We start from the raw sequence: 17,666 nt of genomic DNA on the forward strand, positions 1-17,666 counted from the left end.
GGAATAGACTAACAAGGTAACACAGTCGACAAATAAAAAACTGGGTCAAAAACAAGGAGAACAGGTCCCCCAGAGACAACAATGAGTAAAACAGTCCACAAAAGGAGACTACACACGTCTTATGCTCCAGTTACCTGTGGTGGAGGGGTATTCTTTAAGGGGATCCCCCATTCTAACACGGTTTTGACAAATCAGGGTCATCACTAAAGCTGGGTAGATGGGTAAAGTCTAACAAAATTTTTTAAGAAAGTTTGTAAATTTTTCTGATGATTAGTGGGTCAAATCGACGCTCGTTTTGAAGAGAAGTCAGGATGGGAAAAAAAAATCTGAAACAAATGAATTTCTAACAGTTATGTGGTTTTTGTTCGGTAAAGTCCATTCATTTCACTAAAAGTCAAGTACAAACAAAATCCTTCAAAACGTGTCCTGAGAACATTTACAGAATGTTTGTTGAGTTTTCCTAAAAAAAAAAAAATATATATATCTTCAAAATTCTATCCACTTATGACCAGCTTAACATAGAACAGAGCGCCAAACCAGTTAATTGAAACAGGAATCTATGGAGAGAATTCAATTGTCTTTCGGTAGGTGGCTCCAGTACCTGGAACAGACAAAGTCCAGAGGACTTGGAGGTCCCTGACATGGGAGAGGACTCAGCCCTGCCCAGTGAAACTACAAGAGACGCACTGATGATCCTACAACAGGAGTCCCAGGTTTGAGATTAAAGGCATTAGTTCCTTCTTGGGATATCAGGTAAATTTCCTAGAACCACTCAATCCCCTACTGTAGAAACAATGTTGGCCATGGGAAACCTGAAAAGGCATCCTACGAGGTAGCTCCAGGTGCTTCAGCCCAACCAGCCTTACACACCGAGTCTGCAGAGGCATAGACACACCTTGGGTTCTGGATCTGAAAAACACCCTGCAGCTAACTAACACCGTACACAAAGTTTCGCAAAGCACCAAAATGCGCAGCCCAGTGCCCAATGGTCACATTCCAGGCTTGCCCCACAAGTCCAGCGCGGTCCAGATATGGCCTCCAAAGCTTTTGCTGAGGAAATGTTGATCTTGATAGCCATGTAGAGACCAGCTAAAGGAGCAGTGTAGGGATCATTATTGAAGTCATCAAAAAAAAAAATAGAGTAAAAAAATAAATAAATAAAAAAACTAGAAAAAAACAAACAATTAGTTTCAACAGATTAAATGAAGAAGCATCTAACCTCTTAGAACACCAGCAAAACACTACGGCATGTTGGGTAGAGTGGGGAATTTACGGGGGCGGCTTAACACTTTGGTAGCGTCCCAATCTCCTTTAGGTGGCAGTATAACCCAACTGTTTCAAAAGTTCCCGTGTCCCTCAATGGACAATTGAGGTCACTTTAGGCAAGAAGGAAGGCTGAGGGCACCAAAACGAAGCACAATGTATATAGTAGCGGTATAGTCCCTAGGTCTAACTCTGTTTTTTTTCTAGTGACCAATTATCTTGTAGATGGCAGTATAACCCAATTGTTTCTTCTAATTCCGTGTCCCTCAATAGATGAGAGTAAACATATTGCAGTATTTATCAGGTAAATAATAGTATATGTAATTAGTATTAACTACTTCCTAGCCAAGTAAGGGCAATGACCCTTTTCCAGGTATGTTGTAAAACAAAAGCAAGTAGTAGAGGAGATCACATTACACAGGCTGCAGAATGATAAATATGTGAAAAGTGTGGCGTGCATTTGTATTCAGCCCCTCCGATACCCCTAACTAAAATCTAGTGAAACAAATTACTTTCAGAAGTCACATAATTAGTAAATGGAGTCCACCTGTGTGTAATTTAATCTCAGAATAAATACAGCTGTTCTGTGAAGCCCTCGGGTTTGTTAGAGAACCTAAGGCCCCTTTCACACTGAGGTGTTTTTCAGGTGGTTTAGCGCTAAATACCGCTCCAAAAGTCTTGCCAGCAGCATCTTTGCAGCGGTGAAAGCAATGGGAAACCGTGGTAATACGGCTGGCAACGCGCCTCTGGAAACCTACCAAGACATGGCCGTCCACCTAAACTGACAGGCCGGGCAAGGAGAGCATTAATCAAAGAATTAACAATCTGATAGAGCTTGAGATATTTTGCAAAGAAGAATGGGCAAAAAATATCCCTCTCTAGATGTGAAAAGCTGGTAGAGACATCCCCAAAAAGACTTGCAGCTGTAATTGCAGAGAAAGGCGATTCTAAAAATTTTGAAAACCCATTTATCATTTTCTTTCCACGTCACAATTATGTGCCACCTTGTTTTGGTCCATCACATAAAATCCCAATAAAATACAGTTAAATTTTTGGTTGTAACATGACAAAAAGTGGAAAACTTCAAGGTATGCATACTTTTTCAAGGCACTGTATTTCTTCTTGGGATGCAGACATTGCAAACACCATGTGAACATGGTCGTATATTTAATGAAAGCAAAAAAATATAAATAAATGCAATTTTATGGTATTTAAAGCGGGAGTTCACCCGAAAAACAATTTTTAACATTAGATTGATGCTCATTTTGTCAAGGGGAATCGGGTGTTTTTTTTTTTAAATCGAAGCAGTACTTACCGTTTTAGAGAGAGATCTTTTTCGCCGCTTCCGGGTATGGTCTTCGGGACTGGGTGTTCCTATTTGATTGACAGGCTTCCGACGGTCGCATACATCGCATCACGAGTAGCCGAACGTCGGTGCGGCTCTATACGGCGCCTGCGCACCGACGCTCGGCTACTTTCGGAAAATCGCGACGTGCTGTATGCGACCGTCGGAAGCCTGTCAATCAAATAGGAACGCCCAGTCCCGCAGCCCATACCCGGAAGCGGCGGAGAACATCGCTCTCTAAAACGGTAAGTACGGCTTCGATTAAAAAAAACCCTGATTCCCCTTGACAAAACGAGCCTCAATCTAATGTTAAAAATTTAGTTTTTGGGTGAACCTCCACTTTAACTGCAACTTCTCATCTCTGCTCAGAGCTCTCCTAACATCCCACAGCTCTGCAGTTGTCAGTGAAGACTGTAGAGAAATAGAGAATTATTGTCTCAAAGACAGTTCTGTTCATACAAGTACTTACCACATACTCTCGGATGAGCCCATGAGTGTTTGCAGGGGGAGACCAGCAGCCCGTGATGGTGAAGGGAATATTTTTATTCAACACAAGGTTGAGGTGCTGAGGTGCATCAGGGACTAGATTACAAAAAAAAAAAATCTAATCACATTCTGCTGCAAAAGAAAAGTCTTGGCTAAAGTTTAGCTTAAATTAAAAGTGGATTTAATACATTTTTAATCCATTGGTAGCATGAGATTACCCACTCGCTGGCAGTTCTATCTGCTCCACTCTGACACTGATGTGACATTGTGGAGGTGGCTGCCAATACTTGGTTAATAGCATGCACGCTCTTCACTGTGTGTACTTACGCCCTTCAGGAGTCCTTAGGGTGATGAAGTCGTAGCTGTTGTGTATTTTGCGCAGGCACTGCACCTGTACTTTGACCTGATAGGTAGTGTCGGGCTTCAGGATCTTTAACACAAAGGCAGTCTTGTTGCTGTGTGTGTCTACCGTCTTCCATGTGCTCTCCCCTATAACCCTGCACAGATAGAAAAGCCAAGAACTGAAATGGATAAAACTGATCAATGATTGGCTAACTTGCAGAATACATCGCAACCTTGGCGTAAGAAAGAAAGATCTCTTAGGATGCCAGTCTAGTCGAAACTGAACTTTCAGTTATTGGCATTGCCTGGTGGCCACAATATGGACGCCTTTTACTTCTTATGGACTTCCTTAGACCAATCCCCTTACTCCTCCTATTACAATCTTCATACTCCACACATATTCACTTTGCAAAACTATGAGATGCAGCGTATAGACGATGCAGCTTATTCTATAGAAGATGCAGTGTATACTATAGAAGATGCAGCGTATACTATAGAAGATGCAGCGTATACTATAGAAGATGCAGCGTACAGTGGAACCTTGGATTGCGAGTCACGTGGTTAACGAGCATTTCACAATTCAAGCACTGTATTTAAAAAAATCCTAACTCGGTTTTCCAGTGTTGTCTCGGATTCAAGCCAAAGCGCTGTGCAATACCTCGTTTGGCCTGAGGTGGGGGGCACTGGAGCCGAGCGGCGCAGTTTGAAAAATCTCAGAAATACTCAGTTTCCGAGCCTTGCCAAAGTTTCCCCCCCCCCCCCCCCCCCCCCAAGTTCAGCCTAGGTGTCCTCGGCCCTTTTTAGAGTGCTTACGAGGCTCTCCAGCGCCCCCCACCTCTGGCCGCATGTGGTATTGCATGCCATTGAAGTCAAAGAGGAACAAATTATTTTAGTTTCCATTGACTTCAATGGGGAAACTCGCTTTGATATGCAAGTACTTTGGAATACGAGCATTCTCCTGGAACGGATTATGCTCGTAATCCAAGGTTCCACTGTATAGAAGATGCAGCAAATGCCAAAAAAAACTGCATTCTTCATAGTGTCATGTACAGTATTTCCACTATACTCCACACTGCTTCGCTCAATTCACTGTGCTAAACATTGTAGTCCCCCAAACTGCTGTGCTGTACATTTAAATCCACTCTATATACTCCCAATCACCACTCAAGATATTCTTTGGCCAATACTATCCAGCCTTGCTAGTTAGACTTTGCAAGTTCATTTAAACTAAATCTTTCTTGCCTGTATTACCTGTAAGAGACAGAATAAACGCAGGATGCCAGAGGCATCTTCTTTGGTCGAGCCCAGGTCAGGGTTATATTTCCAGTGAAATCAGCCGTCCACTGTAGGTTCTGCACCTTGTATACTACGCTGTCATCTGTACAGGAGAAATGCAAGGTCAGCCATTTTGTCTCTTCACCCCACGACTGCCTGCAGCTAATGAAGAGAAAGAGAACATCTGCATACCGGTACAGTTATTTTCATCGCTACTATCAGAACAGTCCAGGAAGCCATCGCATCGGTCCGACAGAGGTAAGCAGGCCTCGCCGTCTTCACACAGTGTCCCATTAATGCAGGCAGAAGGTCTGTGAGTGGCTGCCAATAAGAAATACGCAAATAAGAAAATGTAGCAGCACACCTGTCGCCCTTCCGGTTTCTTGTAGACATACACTCAGCCTCCAGGTGACACCCTCCCTGCCTCTCGACAACACACACTGGTCACAGATTATGTCCTCTGTACCTCTCCTTGTCCTTTTACCACACACACTACCCAGAGGATGTCCTCTGTACCTCTCCTTGTCCTTTTACCACACACACTACCCAGAGGATGTCCTCTGTACCTCTCCTTTTACCACACACACACACACAGAGGGTGTCCTCTCTGCCTCCCTGTCCTTCAACTGCACACACTGTCCCCAGGGGAATGTCCTCTCTGTCTCCCTGTCCTTTTACAACACACACTACCCAGGGGATGTCCTCTCTGCCTCCCTGTCCTTTTACCACACACACTACCCACAGGACATGTCCTCTCTGCCTCCCTGTCCTTTTACCACACACACTACCCAGGGCATGTTCCTCTCTGCCTCCCTGTCTCAACAGCACCCACTGGTCCCAAATCATGTCCTTTGATCACACACACACACACACACACACACACACACACACACTGGCCCCAAAGGATGTCCTCTCTGCCTTTGGTGCTTTGTCCCAACACAATGTACACTGGCAACGACTGCTTATGTCCTCTTTGCCTCGCTGTCTCTTGACCACAAACAAAAGGAGACAAAATTATATTCGCTTTGCCTCCATGTCCCTTGACCCAACAGTAGTCTCCAGATCAGGTCCTCTTTGCCTTCCTGTACCTTTGCCCAGCATGCCATGCTGGCCCCATCGAACACCTTCCCAGCCTTCCTGTATCTTGGCCCAACGCACAATGTACTTTAGTCCAATATGATGTCCTCTCTGCTTCCCTGTACCTTTACACAACACACGCTGGCCCCATAGGACGTCTCCTCTGCCTCCATGGACATTGAACACAAAATGACATTCTCTGCTCTTCTCAGTTCCTTACCCACACACAGGATGTCCCGATTTCCTGCCTCTTGATCCAACACGCATGTTGGCTTTGGATGACATGCTTTCTCCCTCCTTGTATCTTGACCCATTGCACCCGAGTTGGCCCCCATATGACATCCTTTCTGCCTCCCTGTCCCCTAACCCAACATGGGCACACAGGTCACACACACACACACACGCGGTCAAACACACATACACAAGGTCAAACACACACACACACACATACACAAGGTCAAACACACACACACACATACACAAGGTCAAACACACACACATACAGGAGGTCAAACACACACACACACACGACACACACACACACACACACACACGACACACACACACACGACACGACACACACGACACGACACACACGACACGACACACACACACACATCCTCTCTTCCTCCCTGGAGCTCAACCAAAAATTACACACATACACAGCGACAGCCAACATAACACACAGGCCTTTTATGGTGGCATTTCTGCCTCGTTGTCCCTTGACCCAACACACACACACACTGGTCTCATATGACATCTCTGCTTCCCAGTCACTTGACAATACACACATACATGCTTTCTCCAGATGAGAAAGAAAAGTGATCACAGATGCACAGAAGGCGCAATGTGGCCACACAAGTAACATTACAATTGTTTGATTTAATGATTGCTTTAACCACTTAAGACCCGGACCAAAATGCAGCTAAAGGACCTTGCCCCTTTTTGCGATTCGGCACTGCGTCGCTTTAACTGACAATTGCGCGGTCGTGCGACGTGGCTCCCAAACAAAATTGGCGTCCTTTTTTTTCCCACAAATAGAGCTTTCTTTTGGTGGTATTTGATCACCTCTGCGGTTTTTATTTTTTGCGCCATAAACAAAAATAGAGAGACAATTTTGAAAAAAAAATCAATATTTTGTACTTTTTGCTATAATAAATATCCCCCAAAAATATATAAAAAAAAATGTTTTTCCTCAGTTTAGGCCGATACGTATTCTTCTACCTATTTTTGGTATAAAAGAAAAAAAACGCAATAAGCGTTTATCGGTTGGTTTGCGCAAAATTTATAGCGTTTACAAAATAGGGGACAGTTTTATTGCATTTTTATTTATTATTTTTTTGATACTAATGGCGGCGATCAGCGATTTTTTCGTGACTGCGACATTATGGCGGACACTTCGGACACATTTTTGGGACCATTGTCATTTTCACAGCAAAAAATGCATTTAAAATGCATTGTTTATTGTGAAAATGACAATTGCAGTTTGGGAGTTAACCACAGGGGGCGCTGATGGGGTTATGTGTGACCTGAAGTGTGTTTACAACTGTAGGGGGGTGTGGCATCATCGATTGTGTCCCCCTATAAAAGGGATGACACGATCGATGCTGCCGCCACAGTGAAGAACGGGGAAGCCGCGTTTACACACAGCTGTCCTCGTTCTTCAGCTCCAGGGACCAATCTCGGGACTCCAGCGGCGATCGGGTCCACGGGTCCCGGAGCTTCGGACCGGGTCACGGGCGCGCGACCCACGGCTGGGTACTAGTACAGGACGTACCTGTACGTACATGTGCCCAGCCGTGCCATTCTGCCGACAAATATGTGCAGGAGGCGATTCTTAAGTGGTTAATTGACTGCATTAGCCAACCACTAATTGAAAAGTTATGTGCTAAACTTTTATATTTATTTTTGAGCAAAAGATTATCTGAAAAATCTATAGTTGCCTATATACCCAGTATAAATGTCCAAGGACCCACAAGCCATACCTCTTTGTCCCCTTATCAAAAAACAGCCATTGGCTACTTTAAACTTATAGAACCGCAGCATGAGTTCCTGAATGGATCAGTCTGAAGTGGACTGTCATTCAAACTTCACATTAATTTAAAAAAGTATAGTTTAGACTGGCGTGTCCACTGAGGGAACTATAAATATTATATAATAAATTCCCCGAAAAAGGCCACTAATATTCTGATTGTGTTCAAAAACAAAGCAACAAGTACACTTTGAGGCTGCGGGTTCATTCAGTGGTGGGAGACTTACGGCAGCGAAGCTCATCTGTTCCATCTTGGCAATCTCTGAAGCCGTCACATTGCTTCCACTTGGGTATACAGTACTTTGACTTCTGGCACTCAAACTGAAAGAGGTTGCAGCGGCCCTGTGATGTGGTGGTGGGCACTGTGGAGTTCACTGTTTGATGGAGCAAGGATATACATCAGCCTTGATATTACAATCTCATCAAGATATAAACACACAGAACTCTACAACCAACAGAAGCACCTCTCAGCCCAACCCAATCCATTTTCTTTGTGATGCCTGAAATGTACATTTTAGTGCAGCTTCCTGTGAGGTTTCATGCCATGTCTAATAGAGAAGTGCCATGCTGAAAAGCGGGCATAGCAAACACTGGACGGAGTAAGGCTGCACCCATTTCTGCAGTACTCCACTGCACCAGGATTACATTATTTGCAGCCCACACAATTGACATCAGAAACCAGGTTTGGATGGGCAATTCTTTTTACAGTGTCAGAATGTTGGTGGTTGTAAACTTTAACTGGAATGGATGGGGAGGGAAGAAAACAACAGAAGGGCATATAGTTAATTCTGATCGCATAGCCAATCTAAGACACAAATAAATGTAGATCTGCAGTCATTAACCACTTCAACCCGGACCATATTGCTGGTCAAAAACCAGAGCACTTTTTGCGATTCGGCACTGCGTCGCTTTAACGGACAATTGCGCGGTCGTGTGATGTGGCTCCCAAACAAAATTGGCATCCTTTTTTCCCCCATAATGAAAAAAATGAATATTTTTTACCATAATAAATATCCCCCAAATATTATTAATATATATTAATATATATATATATATATATATATATATATATATATATATATATATAAAAAACACAATTTTTTTCCTTAGTTTAGGCCGATACGTATTCTTCTACATTTTTTTTTACAAAAAATATCGCAATAAGCGTTTATTGATTGGTTTGCTCAAAAGTTATAGCGTTTACAAAATAGGGGATAGTTTTATGGCATTTTTATAAAAAAATTTTTTTTACTGGTAATGGCGGCGATCAGCAATTATTTTCGGTACTGCGACATTATGGCGGATGCTTCGGACACTTTTGACACATTTTTGGGATCATTGGCATTTTTATAGCCATTCGTGCTATAAAAATGCATTGATTACTATAAAAATGCCACTGGCAAAGAAGGGGTTAACACTAGGGGGCAGGGGGTTAACTATGTTCCCTGGGTGTGTTCTAACTGTAGGGGGGGTGGACTCACTAGGGAAAATGACTGATAGCTGTTCATACATTGTATGAACAGATGGTCAGGCATTTCTCCCCTGACAGCCCGAGAGCTGCGAGTTTACACACACACACACACACACACACACACACACACAGCTCCCGGTCCTCGCTCTGTAACGCCCCTATTGGCTGCTCGGCGAGATCACGTGTAGCTACGTGATCTCGTCCAGCAGAGCCGACCTGCCGCCGTATAACTTTATTATAGTTATACGGCGGCTGGTCGGCAAGCAGTTAAAGCAGTGGTCATCCACCCCGTCCTCAGAGCCCACAAACAGGCCAGGTTTGCAAGATAACTGAAATACATCACAGATGATATCATTTGCTGCTCAGTGATTGCAGTATTCTAGTCTGCATCTCCCCATGGTAATGCATAAAACCTGGCCTGTTAGTGGGCCGTGAGGACAGGGTTGATGACCACTGCCTTAAAGGGTTTGCTAACCAACATCATGTACTTTATATAATCCGCTCTGCCTTATAATATGTCCCCCTGTGTGTGCTGTATAAGGAACAAAAAAAAAAAAAAAGCTGTATATAAACACCTCATCTGTGAGCGATGATTAGCGGTCACGTGACGTGCCACATCTCTCCTCCCCCTGCCTGACAAATGCAGCGGGAGGGGCCAAGATTCCCCAGCTGATGTCAGTTTGGAGGGGAGGAGGAGACGAGAGCTGGAGAGATGCGGCATGTTACGCGACCGCTGATCAGCGCTCACAGATAAGGTATGTTTTTTCTTTTTATACAACACACACAGGGGGGACATATTATGAGGCATAGCGGATTTAATAAAGTACATGATGTTATTACAGCAGCAGCAGGGGGAGCTGAGGGGGGGGGGGGGGGGCTTGATGACCCTATCACAGTAGCCGACATGCAGGGAGGGGGAAGGAGGACACAGGATGAGAGACAGCGGCGCACATTTACCGTGGTCAGTTTACAGAGGGGTGGGGAGAAACTGGCAGGATCAACCAGGTTTTTTAAGTGTTACAGCCTCAGGCGGCCAAATGACACAGGACAAGCACTGTGTCATATAACATGCTTAAAAGGTATGGGTAAAAATACGCTTTAATAATTAAAATTATTTTCTTTTTAAATGCATGCAGTGTCGCTTTCTGAATTTAACTTGCTCTACTATAGATGAGTGAACGGAAAAGTTCCAATTTGAAAATATGCTTGATTTACTTGATTGTATTAAAGACAACCATTAACATTACGATTACATTACTTTGTTAATAGAAAATTATTATACCAGTTGTGGGGCAACCCTCCTCGTCAGAGCCATGGATACAATCCTTGTAGCCATCACACACCCATGTGTTCATGATGCAGACCCCATTGTCGCAGCGGAAATGGTTGGCGGGACACGTGGAAGGCCTCACAGTGGTCTGTGGAATACTCTCTATAAAACAAACATTTATACATTAGGATATACAGATCCTTATACGTTTGTATGTGGATGGAATGTGGTGCTTTGCATGATGAAAAATCCTTGGAAGAATACAATCAACATGGTGTAAGGTGAAAGCATGAGTGAAAAGTATAAAAGAAAGCCACATTTTAGTAACGCTGCCCTGGAAACCTATAGGACGTTGCATGAGCCAGAGCCAATTCAGTCGGGTATAGAAAATAATCCCCCCCCCCCCCATTAAAATAATCACATTTTGTTACTTTGCACCCTGAAATGAAGATAGCCAGTTTTAGTTTTATCCAGACGTATTTACTAGTGCAACTTATAACATTAAAGTAAAAGGTACAACACCAACGTGTAAGAAAAAATAAATAAAAACAGAATCACCGAGTTGAAAAAAGGATCACCCTTTTATGTAAGTATTTTGTTGAACCACCTTTTTCTTTAAATTACAGCCTTTAGTATGTTGGGATTTGTCCAACTTCTAGACTTAGCAATATTTGCTCATTCTTCTTTGCAGAACTGCTCAAATTCAGTTAAATTTAATTGTGACGTTTGTGGACTGCAGTTTTCAAGTCATTCCAGATTTTCAATGGGGTTTAGGTCTGGGCTCTGACTCAGCAATGCAAGGACATTCGCCTCTATCCTTCAACCATTGCGTGCCGATTTGTGCTGTGTGCTTTGAGTCATTGCCATGTTGGAAGGTAAATCAAACAAGGATGCAGCAAATTTTCCTCAAGAGTTTGATGGTATTTTGCCCCATCCATTTTTCCTTCTATCCTGACAAGTGCTCCAGTCCCTGCTGCAGAGAAACATCCCCATAACAGATTACCACCTCCATGCTTTACTGTAGGAATGGTTTTATTAGGATGAGGAGCTGTATTGGATTTCCACCAGATGCATAGTTTGGTGCTGAGGCCAAATAATAAAATTTTAGTCCCATGTGGCTATAACCCCTTTTTCCATGTGGCCTCAAATCTTTCAAGGTGCATATAAAAAGTGGTCAGATGAGACTAAAATGTTATTTGGCCTCAACACCAAACAATGTCTGGTGGAAATCCAATACAGCTCACCATCCAAATATCACCATTCCTACAGTAAAGCACGGAGGTGGTAATATCCTGAAGACTGTAATTAAAACAAAAGGTGGTCCAAAAAAATACTAACATAAATGGGGGTGATCCTTTTTCCAACTCAGTAAATCTTTATTTTTTTTATGGCATGTTGGCATTATTTCTTTCACTTGGATGTTATAACATACACTAGTAAATACAGCTAGATAAAAATAAAACAGTGTCTTCATTTCAGGTGGCAAAGAAACAAAATGTGATTATTTTAAGGGGGGGGGGGTTCTGTATCCTCTGTATATCAGGATGAGTCACTAGCTGCCTCTAGTCTTTGTGACAGAGTACCTGGCCACCTATGTTTTCCCACCCCTCTGTGGGGTGTTCTGGCTCCTCCTGTCCCAAAATATGTCACCTTTTGCTAAAATCTAAAACACCAGACAACACTTACCACCGCAGTCCTTTTCATCTGACCAGTCCCCACAGTCGTCCTCCCCGTCACATTTCCATCGTGTAGGAATACAGTGCCTGTTCTCACACTGGAACTGGTAGAGACGGGCGCAGGCAGGGGTATCTGTAGGGTTCTCTGGAGTAGACAGTGGGAAACAGGATGTCCATGAGAGGCTGAAGAGCTTATGCATAGCAGAACCCAACACATGTGTAACATTATTATATTTTCCCATATTAACCACATTCCACTGCAACACAGGGTGGTGAAAGACAAACGGCATGTGAGCACACATTTTGGCCATTTGAGGACAGGCATGCTGGGAAGAATGTGTTCATGCCTAGCATGGTCAGTTCAAAATAGGAAAACAGGGGGACTGACAGGATCACACAAAGAAAGCAATACAGAGAAAACAGGATATTGTTAAACACAAGTACATGGTATAAGAGACATGACAGGAAAATGAATTGTGGTAACATTATTTAGCTAGTTCCCACCGAGCCTATACTCAAATGGCAGCCGGGCAGGACATTCATGATTTCGGGTGGATGTCATAAGATGTCCTCCCGAAACGCACCACAGGCCGCGCTGTGGCATGATCTGTCACCCGCTGTGTCAGGTGGATGTCGATCAGTGTACCGGAGGCTGCCGGTACCACGGGATCAATGCTCACATGGTACCGACACATGACAAGTGTACACAATGAATGGTATAGATTCATGCCATTCATTGTGTTGATCTCTGATTGATCACAGTGATCACATGGCACAGATAGGGCCATTCACTGCTAACCACAACAGTAAACACTGAATTAACCCATTTCATTCAGGAAAAATGGTTGCTTATAGCAGTGAAATTCACTGTGGGGGCAAAATAAAATCCTGATCACTTTCACATTATACAGTGTTACTATAGTAACACTGTATTGCTCTGGTCACAGTGTGCTTAAAAAATAAAATAAATCAATGTTAAAAGAAAAAAAATAAAGTAAAAATATTGAAAACAAATTTTGAATTTATTTTTTTTACTATTTTTTTCCCACTAGTGTCCCTGATCACCACCATACCACCATATAGGATGATGCTGTACTGCACTAGTGACAGTAAATAGAAAAAAACTGTGAAACAAAAACCCCAATTTTTTTTTTTTTTTTTAATGTCTTAATTTTACAAAAAAATGGTGACAAAAATTAAATCTTCAAAAACCTTGCCAGTTACTAAATACCTTGGACTGTCTATTTTACAATAAGGGGGGCATTTGTACTGCCCTGGCATTTCCGGGCCTCAAGAAATTGTAGGCGGTCAGTACATCAGGACTGATTTTCAGCTTTATATACCAGAGTTCAACTTTCCTACAGACTAAATAATATATACAGTTGTATATTGTATAACAAAAAAAAAAAAAATGGCGTTTTTGCCTTCACAATTTTTAGTCTTTTTACTATTTAGTAGTGCTGTCAGTTAAACGCGTTAACGGCGTTAACACAAACCCATGTTAACGCCGTCAATTTTTTTATCGCGCGATTAACGAGGCGGCGTTCGGGGGTTATACCGGGATGATGCCTGCAGCCGCAGGCATCATCCCGGTACCGTTGTTTAGAGCGGGCGATCGGCTATCCAAACATAACAACCAATGCGGCTAAAAGCCGCTCGGTTGTTATGCCGGAGGAGCGGGAGGGGACAACCCCCCCTCCCGCCGCCTTTCGCCGCTCTGACCGGGCCTCCTGTCCCACCGGGAGACCCGATCCTCCATCCGCGCCTTCTGTGTCCAGGCGGAGACTGACACTAAGCCGTAAACGGCTTTGATTCAGTCTCCGCATTGAAACCACGGAAGCGGCGTCATGACGTCACTTCCGGGTTTCTCGGCTGCCAATGGCGCCGGATTTAAAAAAGTACACAGTATTCAGAATCGCCGTTTTCGGCGATCTGAATACTTTGAAGTGCAAAGGAAGGCTCGGAGGTCTTTTAGACCCCCGATCCCTCCATAAAGAGTACCTGTCACCACCTATTACTGTCACAAGGGATGTTTACATTCCTTGTGACAGCAATAAAAGTGATCAAAATGTAAAAAAAAAAAAAAAAAAAAAACACAATTTAATATTATAAAAAAAAAAAAAAAAAATACAAAAAAAAAATGTTTTAAAGGGTGAACCTCCTTAATTGCGCGATTAATCGTGAGTTAACTATGACATTAATGCGATTAGAAATTTTAATCGCTTGACAGCACTACTATTTAGCAAAACATAAAAACACAGTGGCAATTAAATACCACCAAAAGAAAGCTGTATTTGTGTAAAAAAAATAAAAAAATTATAAATATTTCATACGAGTACAGTGATGCATGACCGTGCAATTGCAAAATTGTGACAGTGCCGAAAGCTGAAAATTGACCTAGGCAGGAGAGGGGGGTGAAAGTGCCCAGTACTGAAGTAGTTAAATAAAGGTCTATAATATATATGAAGAGGGGTAGAGAGTTACCGCAGTTTGCTTCGTCCGAGTAGTCTCCACAGTCGTCCATTCCATCACACTTCCACTCCAGGCTAATACAGACGCCATTCAGACACGAGAAGCTCTGCGGATCACAACTCTTTTTAAATTCTGGACCTCGTGCTGGCAGGTGAGAAGACACAAAGGAAAGGTTTACTTGTCAAGAACATTTATTTTTGACGTCTGTACAAGCTTTTGAAGATTTCCGCCCGCAACTGAGCCTACGCGAGCCGCTGTACAGCAATGGCGATTTGCGCAGGAGAGCCATTGTGCCGCTGTCAGATGGCGGCTGATCTTAAAAGCGTTTAAGCATCTGCAACTACATGCAGCACTAAGTCCCCTGAGGAAGCTCTTGTGGGCAGAAGTGTAGGTATCGTGTGTTGATGCGATACATTTTTATCATTTTAAAATTATGAATATTTTATATTATGTGACAATTTTTTTTTTGGCACCTTAAAAGTCCCGCTTTTTCGTTTCTTAAATTGAATTGTTAATAGCTTGGAAAATATTAGTGGTGCATCGAATTAACATTTTGGTGTCAAAACCTAGAATTAATATATATATATATATATATATATATATATATATATATATATATATATATATATATATATATATATATATATATATATATATATATATATATATATATATTCCCCCTCTTTTCTCAAGACTATGTTATAAACTCCTGCAGATTCCCGTTATGTTTAATCTCTCAGACCTTTCACCATTTTTGTTGCTTGGCTCTAGACTTGTTCTATCATAGGTGAATTGAACACAATTTAGTAAAACGCAGAAATAAATAAAAAAAACAAAAACAAGGAAAGAACTGAACATCTTTATGAAGAGGTAAAACTGACAAAGCAGCGATTCTGACTTTTTGGACAAAGATGTCCTGTGAAGGTCCGCCTCCTGCATTCGTTACATCAGATTAACTGACAGCACAGTGGAGGAATGATCAGAACTGTATTCTACTTACAACATCCAGCGTATGCAGGATCCTCATCAGACCCGTCACGGCACTGTGTCTCTCCGTCACACACCATTGCGTGGAACAAGCATTGCTGGCGGTTCTTGCACACAAAATCCATGTAGCGTGTACACAGGGGCTCTAAAAGGACAGATGTTATATGGTGATGAGTGTTATGATACAGAAAAAAATAGTAACTCTAGCAAGTAAAATTAAGACTGAACGCCAGGCAAACAGCTTAATAGACAGTGTGTGTGTGTGTAGGTTTATAAACACATAATGGGGTCGATTTACTAAAACTGGAGTCCAAAATCTGGTGAAGCTCTGCATAGAAACCAATCAGCTTCCACTTTTTTTGGCAAAGCTAAACTGAACAAGCTGAAGTTAGAAGCCGATTGGTTTCTATGCACAGCTGCACCAGATTTTGCACCCTCTAGTTTTAGTAAATCAACTCCAATACATCCCTCCACCTCAGTCAATTGTCTTGTATTCATTGATTTATATACAAGACCATTCCAGAATGGCGGACATGCCAAATGACTGTTTCTTTCTAGCCACAGAAAGCAGGGAACACAGCAAGCAGGGGCAGGCCGTCCATTAAGGGTGCCTGCCCCCTATCCATGCATCGGCCCCCCATGCAGGACGTCAAATGCATGAATTCCAATGCAGGGGGTGTTTTTTTGAAGCACGTTATTAGAGCCAGAGGCTTTAATAGGCTTCAAAATTGGGTGGGCTCTGGGCGCAGAGCACTGCAAACCGAGACCACCCAGTGGTGCGACAATAGCAAATGAATATTCACTCCTGATTGACTGAAAGGTGAAGCTTTCCGAAGCCACCTAGTAGGGGAAGGAAAAGCTGCCCGCCGCCCGTGATTCTCACGGAGGAGAGCAGGGGAAAGGGGAAGCCACCCGTGATGCCAGCCATAAATGGGGCAAAAAAAATTGCCACCAACCACCACTGATAGCTGAGCTTACTGTATGCAGCATTAGTTTGCTGTACTGTATTTCAGCATACACATTACCTTATATAATTTCAACTTTGGCTATGAAGCACCTTGGACGGATCCGGTCGGCTTGCCCAGGTCCCAAGGACCTCTTCAACGTGCACCAACACCTAAGACACTGGCGAAAAAACTGAGGTACTCCCACTATGGGTGGGGGTTATATAGGGAGGGAACTTCCTGTTGGAGAGTGCCAGTGTCCATCACCTGAAGGTACACTATATAACCCATATGTAATGGCTATGCTGCTCTGTGTCCCGTGATGTACGATAAAGAAAATGGGCTTCTTTAAACCGGGCAGAAAGGTAAGGGTACAAGGAAATGTAATTTCCTGCCAGAAGAGGGCATCTGGGATCCAAGCTCCTGTCTAATAACTGTAGTACCCATGGCAAACCAGGACAGATATAAGCTTTTACATACCGCAGGTTTGCTCATCCTCGCCTCCAGGGCAATCCTTTACACCATTGCAGTGTTTGCCCAGAGGGATACACGTCCCATTGCTGCAGTGGAAACCATTACACTTCTTCTCTGGAAGGAGATCAGACTGTTACCATCTCATTTAAAGGAACAATTTATTTAGCTTATTTTGTTCAGAAAAGGAACAATGGGATGTTTTGAGGAATAAGAAGATTCTGAAAGGCTGTACTTTCATCTGTTCCATACTCGGTGACCCCAAACCCAACCAACCATTCTGCAGTATCACTGTAAGGGCACTTTCATCACTATAATTTTCTGGGAAAACACATAAAATGCAGCACCCATTTTCATCACCAACATGTATTCTGCATTGACCCTTTCAGTTAATGTTTTGTGCCATGTGCTCCTTTTCTCTACAGCCCCCCCCCCACAGTGTGCATCATTGCTACCAGTCAGACAGGATCGCACCTACTGATCAAGCAACTTGCTCCAGCCTCAAAAGTCCGCATTCAGCGCTCCTACCCTCTGAGTTTACAGAGAGCTGGGCCC

At 43.0% G+C, this 17,666-nt stretch overlaps 1 protein-coding gene across 1 annotated transcript in view; it reads right to left on the bottom strand.

Moving 5' to 3' along the window:
- SORL1 (sortilin related receptor 1) overlaps positions 1–17,666 on the bottom strand; it is a 123,268-nt gene that overhangs the window by 20,732 nt on the left and 84,870 nt on the right. The window contains exons 27-36 of the mRNA XM_040326125.1: positions 17,121–17,228; positions 15,710–15,841; positions 14,722–14,853; positions 12,248–12,382; positions 10,574–10,723; positions 8,048–8,194; positions 4,904–5,032; positions 4,688–4,814; positions 3,422–3,591; positions 3,078–3,190 (exon numbers count right to left, since the gene is read on the bottom strand). Of these exons, the coding sequence (XP_040182059.1) occupies positions 3,078–3,190; positions 3,422–3,591; positions 4,688–4,814; positions 4,904–5,032; positions 8,048–8,194; positions 10,574–10,723; positions 12,248–12,382; positions 14,722–14,853; positions 15,710–15,841; positions 17,121–17,228 (1,343 nt within the window). The remainder of the gene's footprint in view (positions 1–3,077; positions 3,191–3,421; positions 3,592–4,687; positions 4,815–4,903; positions 5,033–8,047; positions 8,195–10,573; positions 10,724–12,247; positions 12,383–14,721; positions 14,854–15,709; positions 15,842–17,120; positions 17,229–17,666) is intronic.

The sequence above is a fragment of the Rana temporaria genome, chromosome 10, assembly GCF_905171775.1.
Source record: "Rana temporaria chromosome 10, aRanTem1.1, whole genome shotgun sequence".
Lineage (NCBI taxonomy): Eukaryota > Metazoa > Chordata > Amphibia > Anura > Ranidae > Rana > Rana temporaria.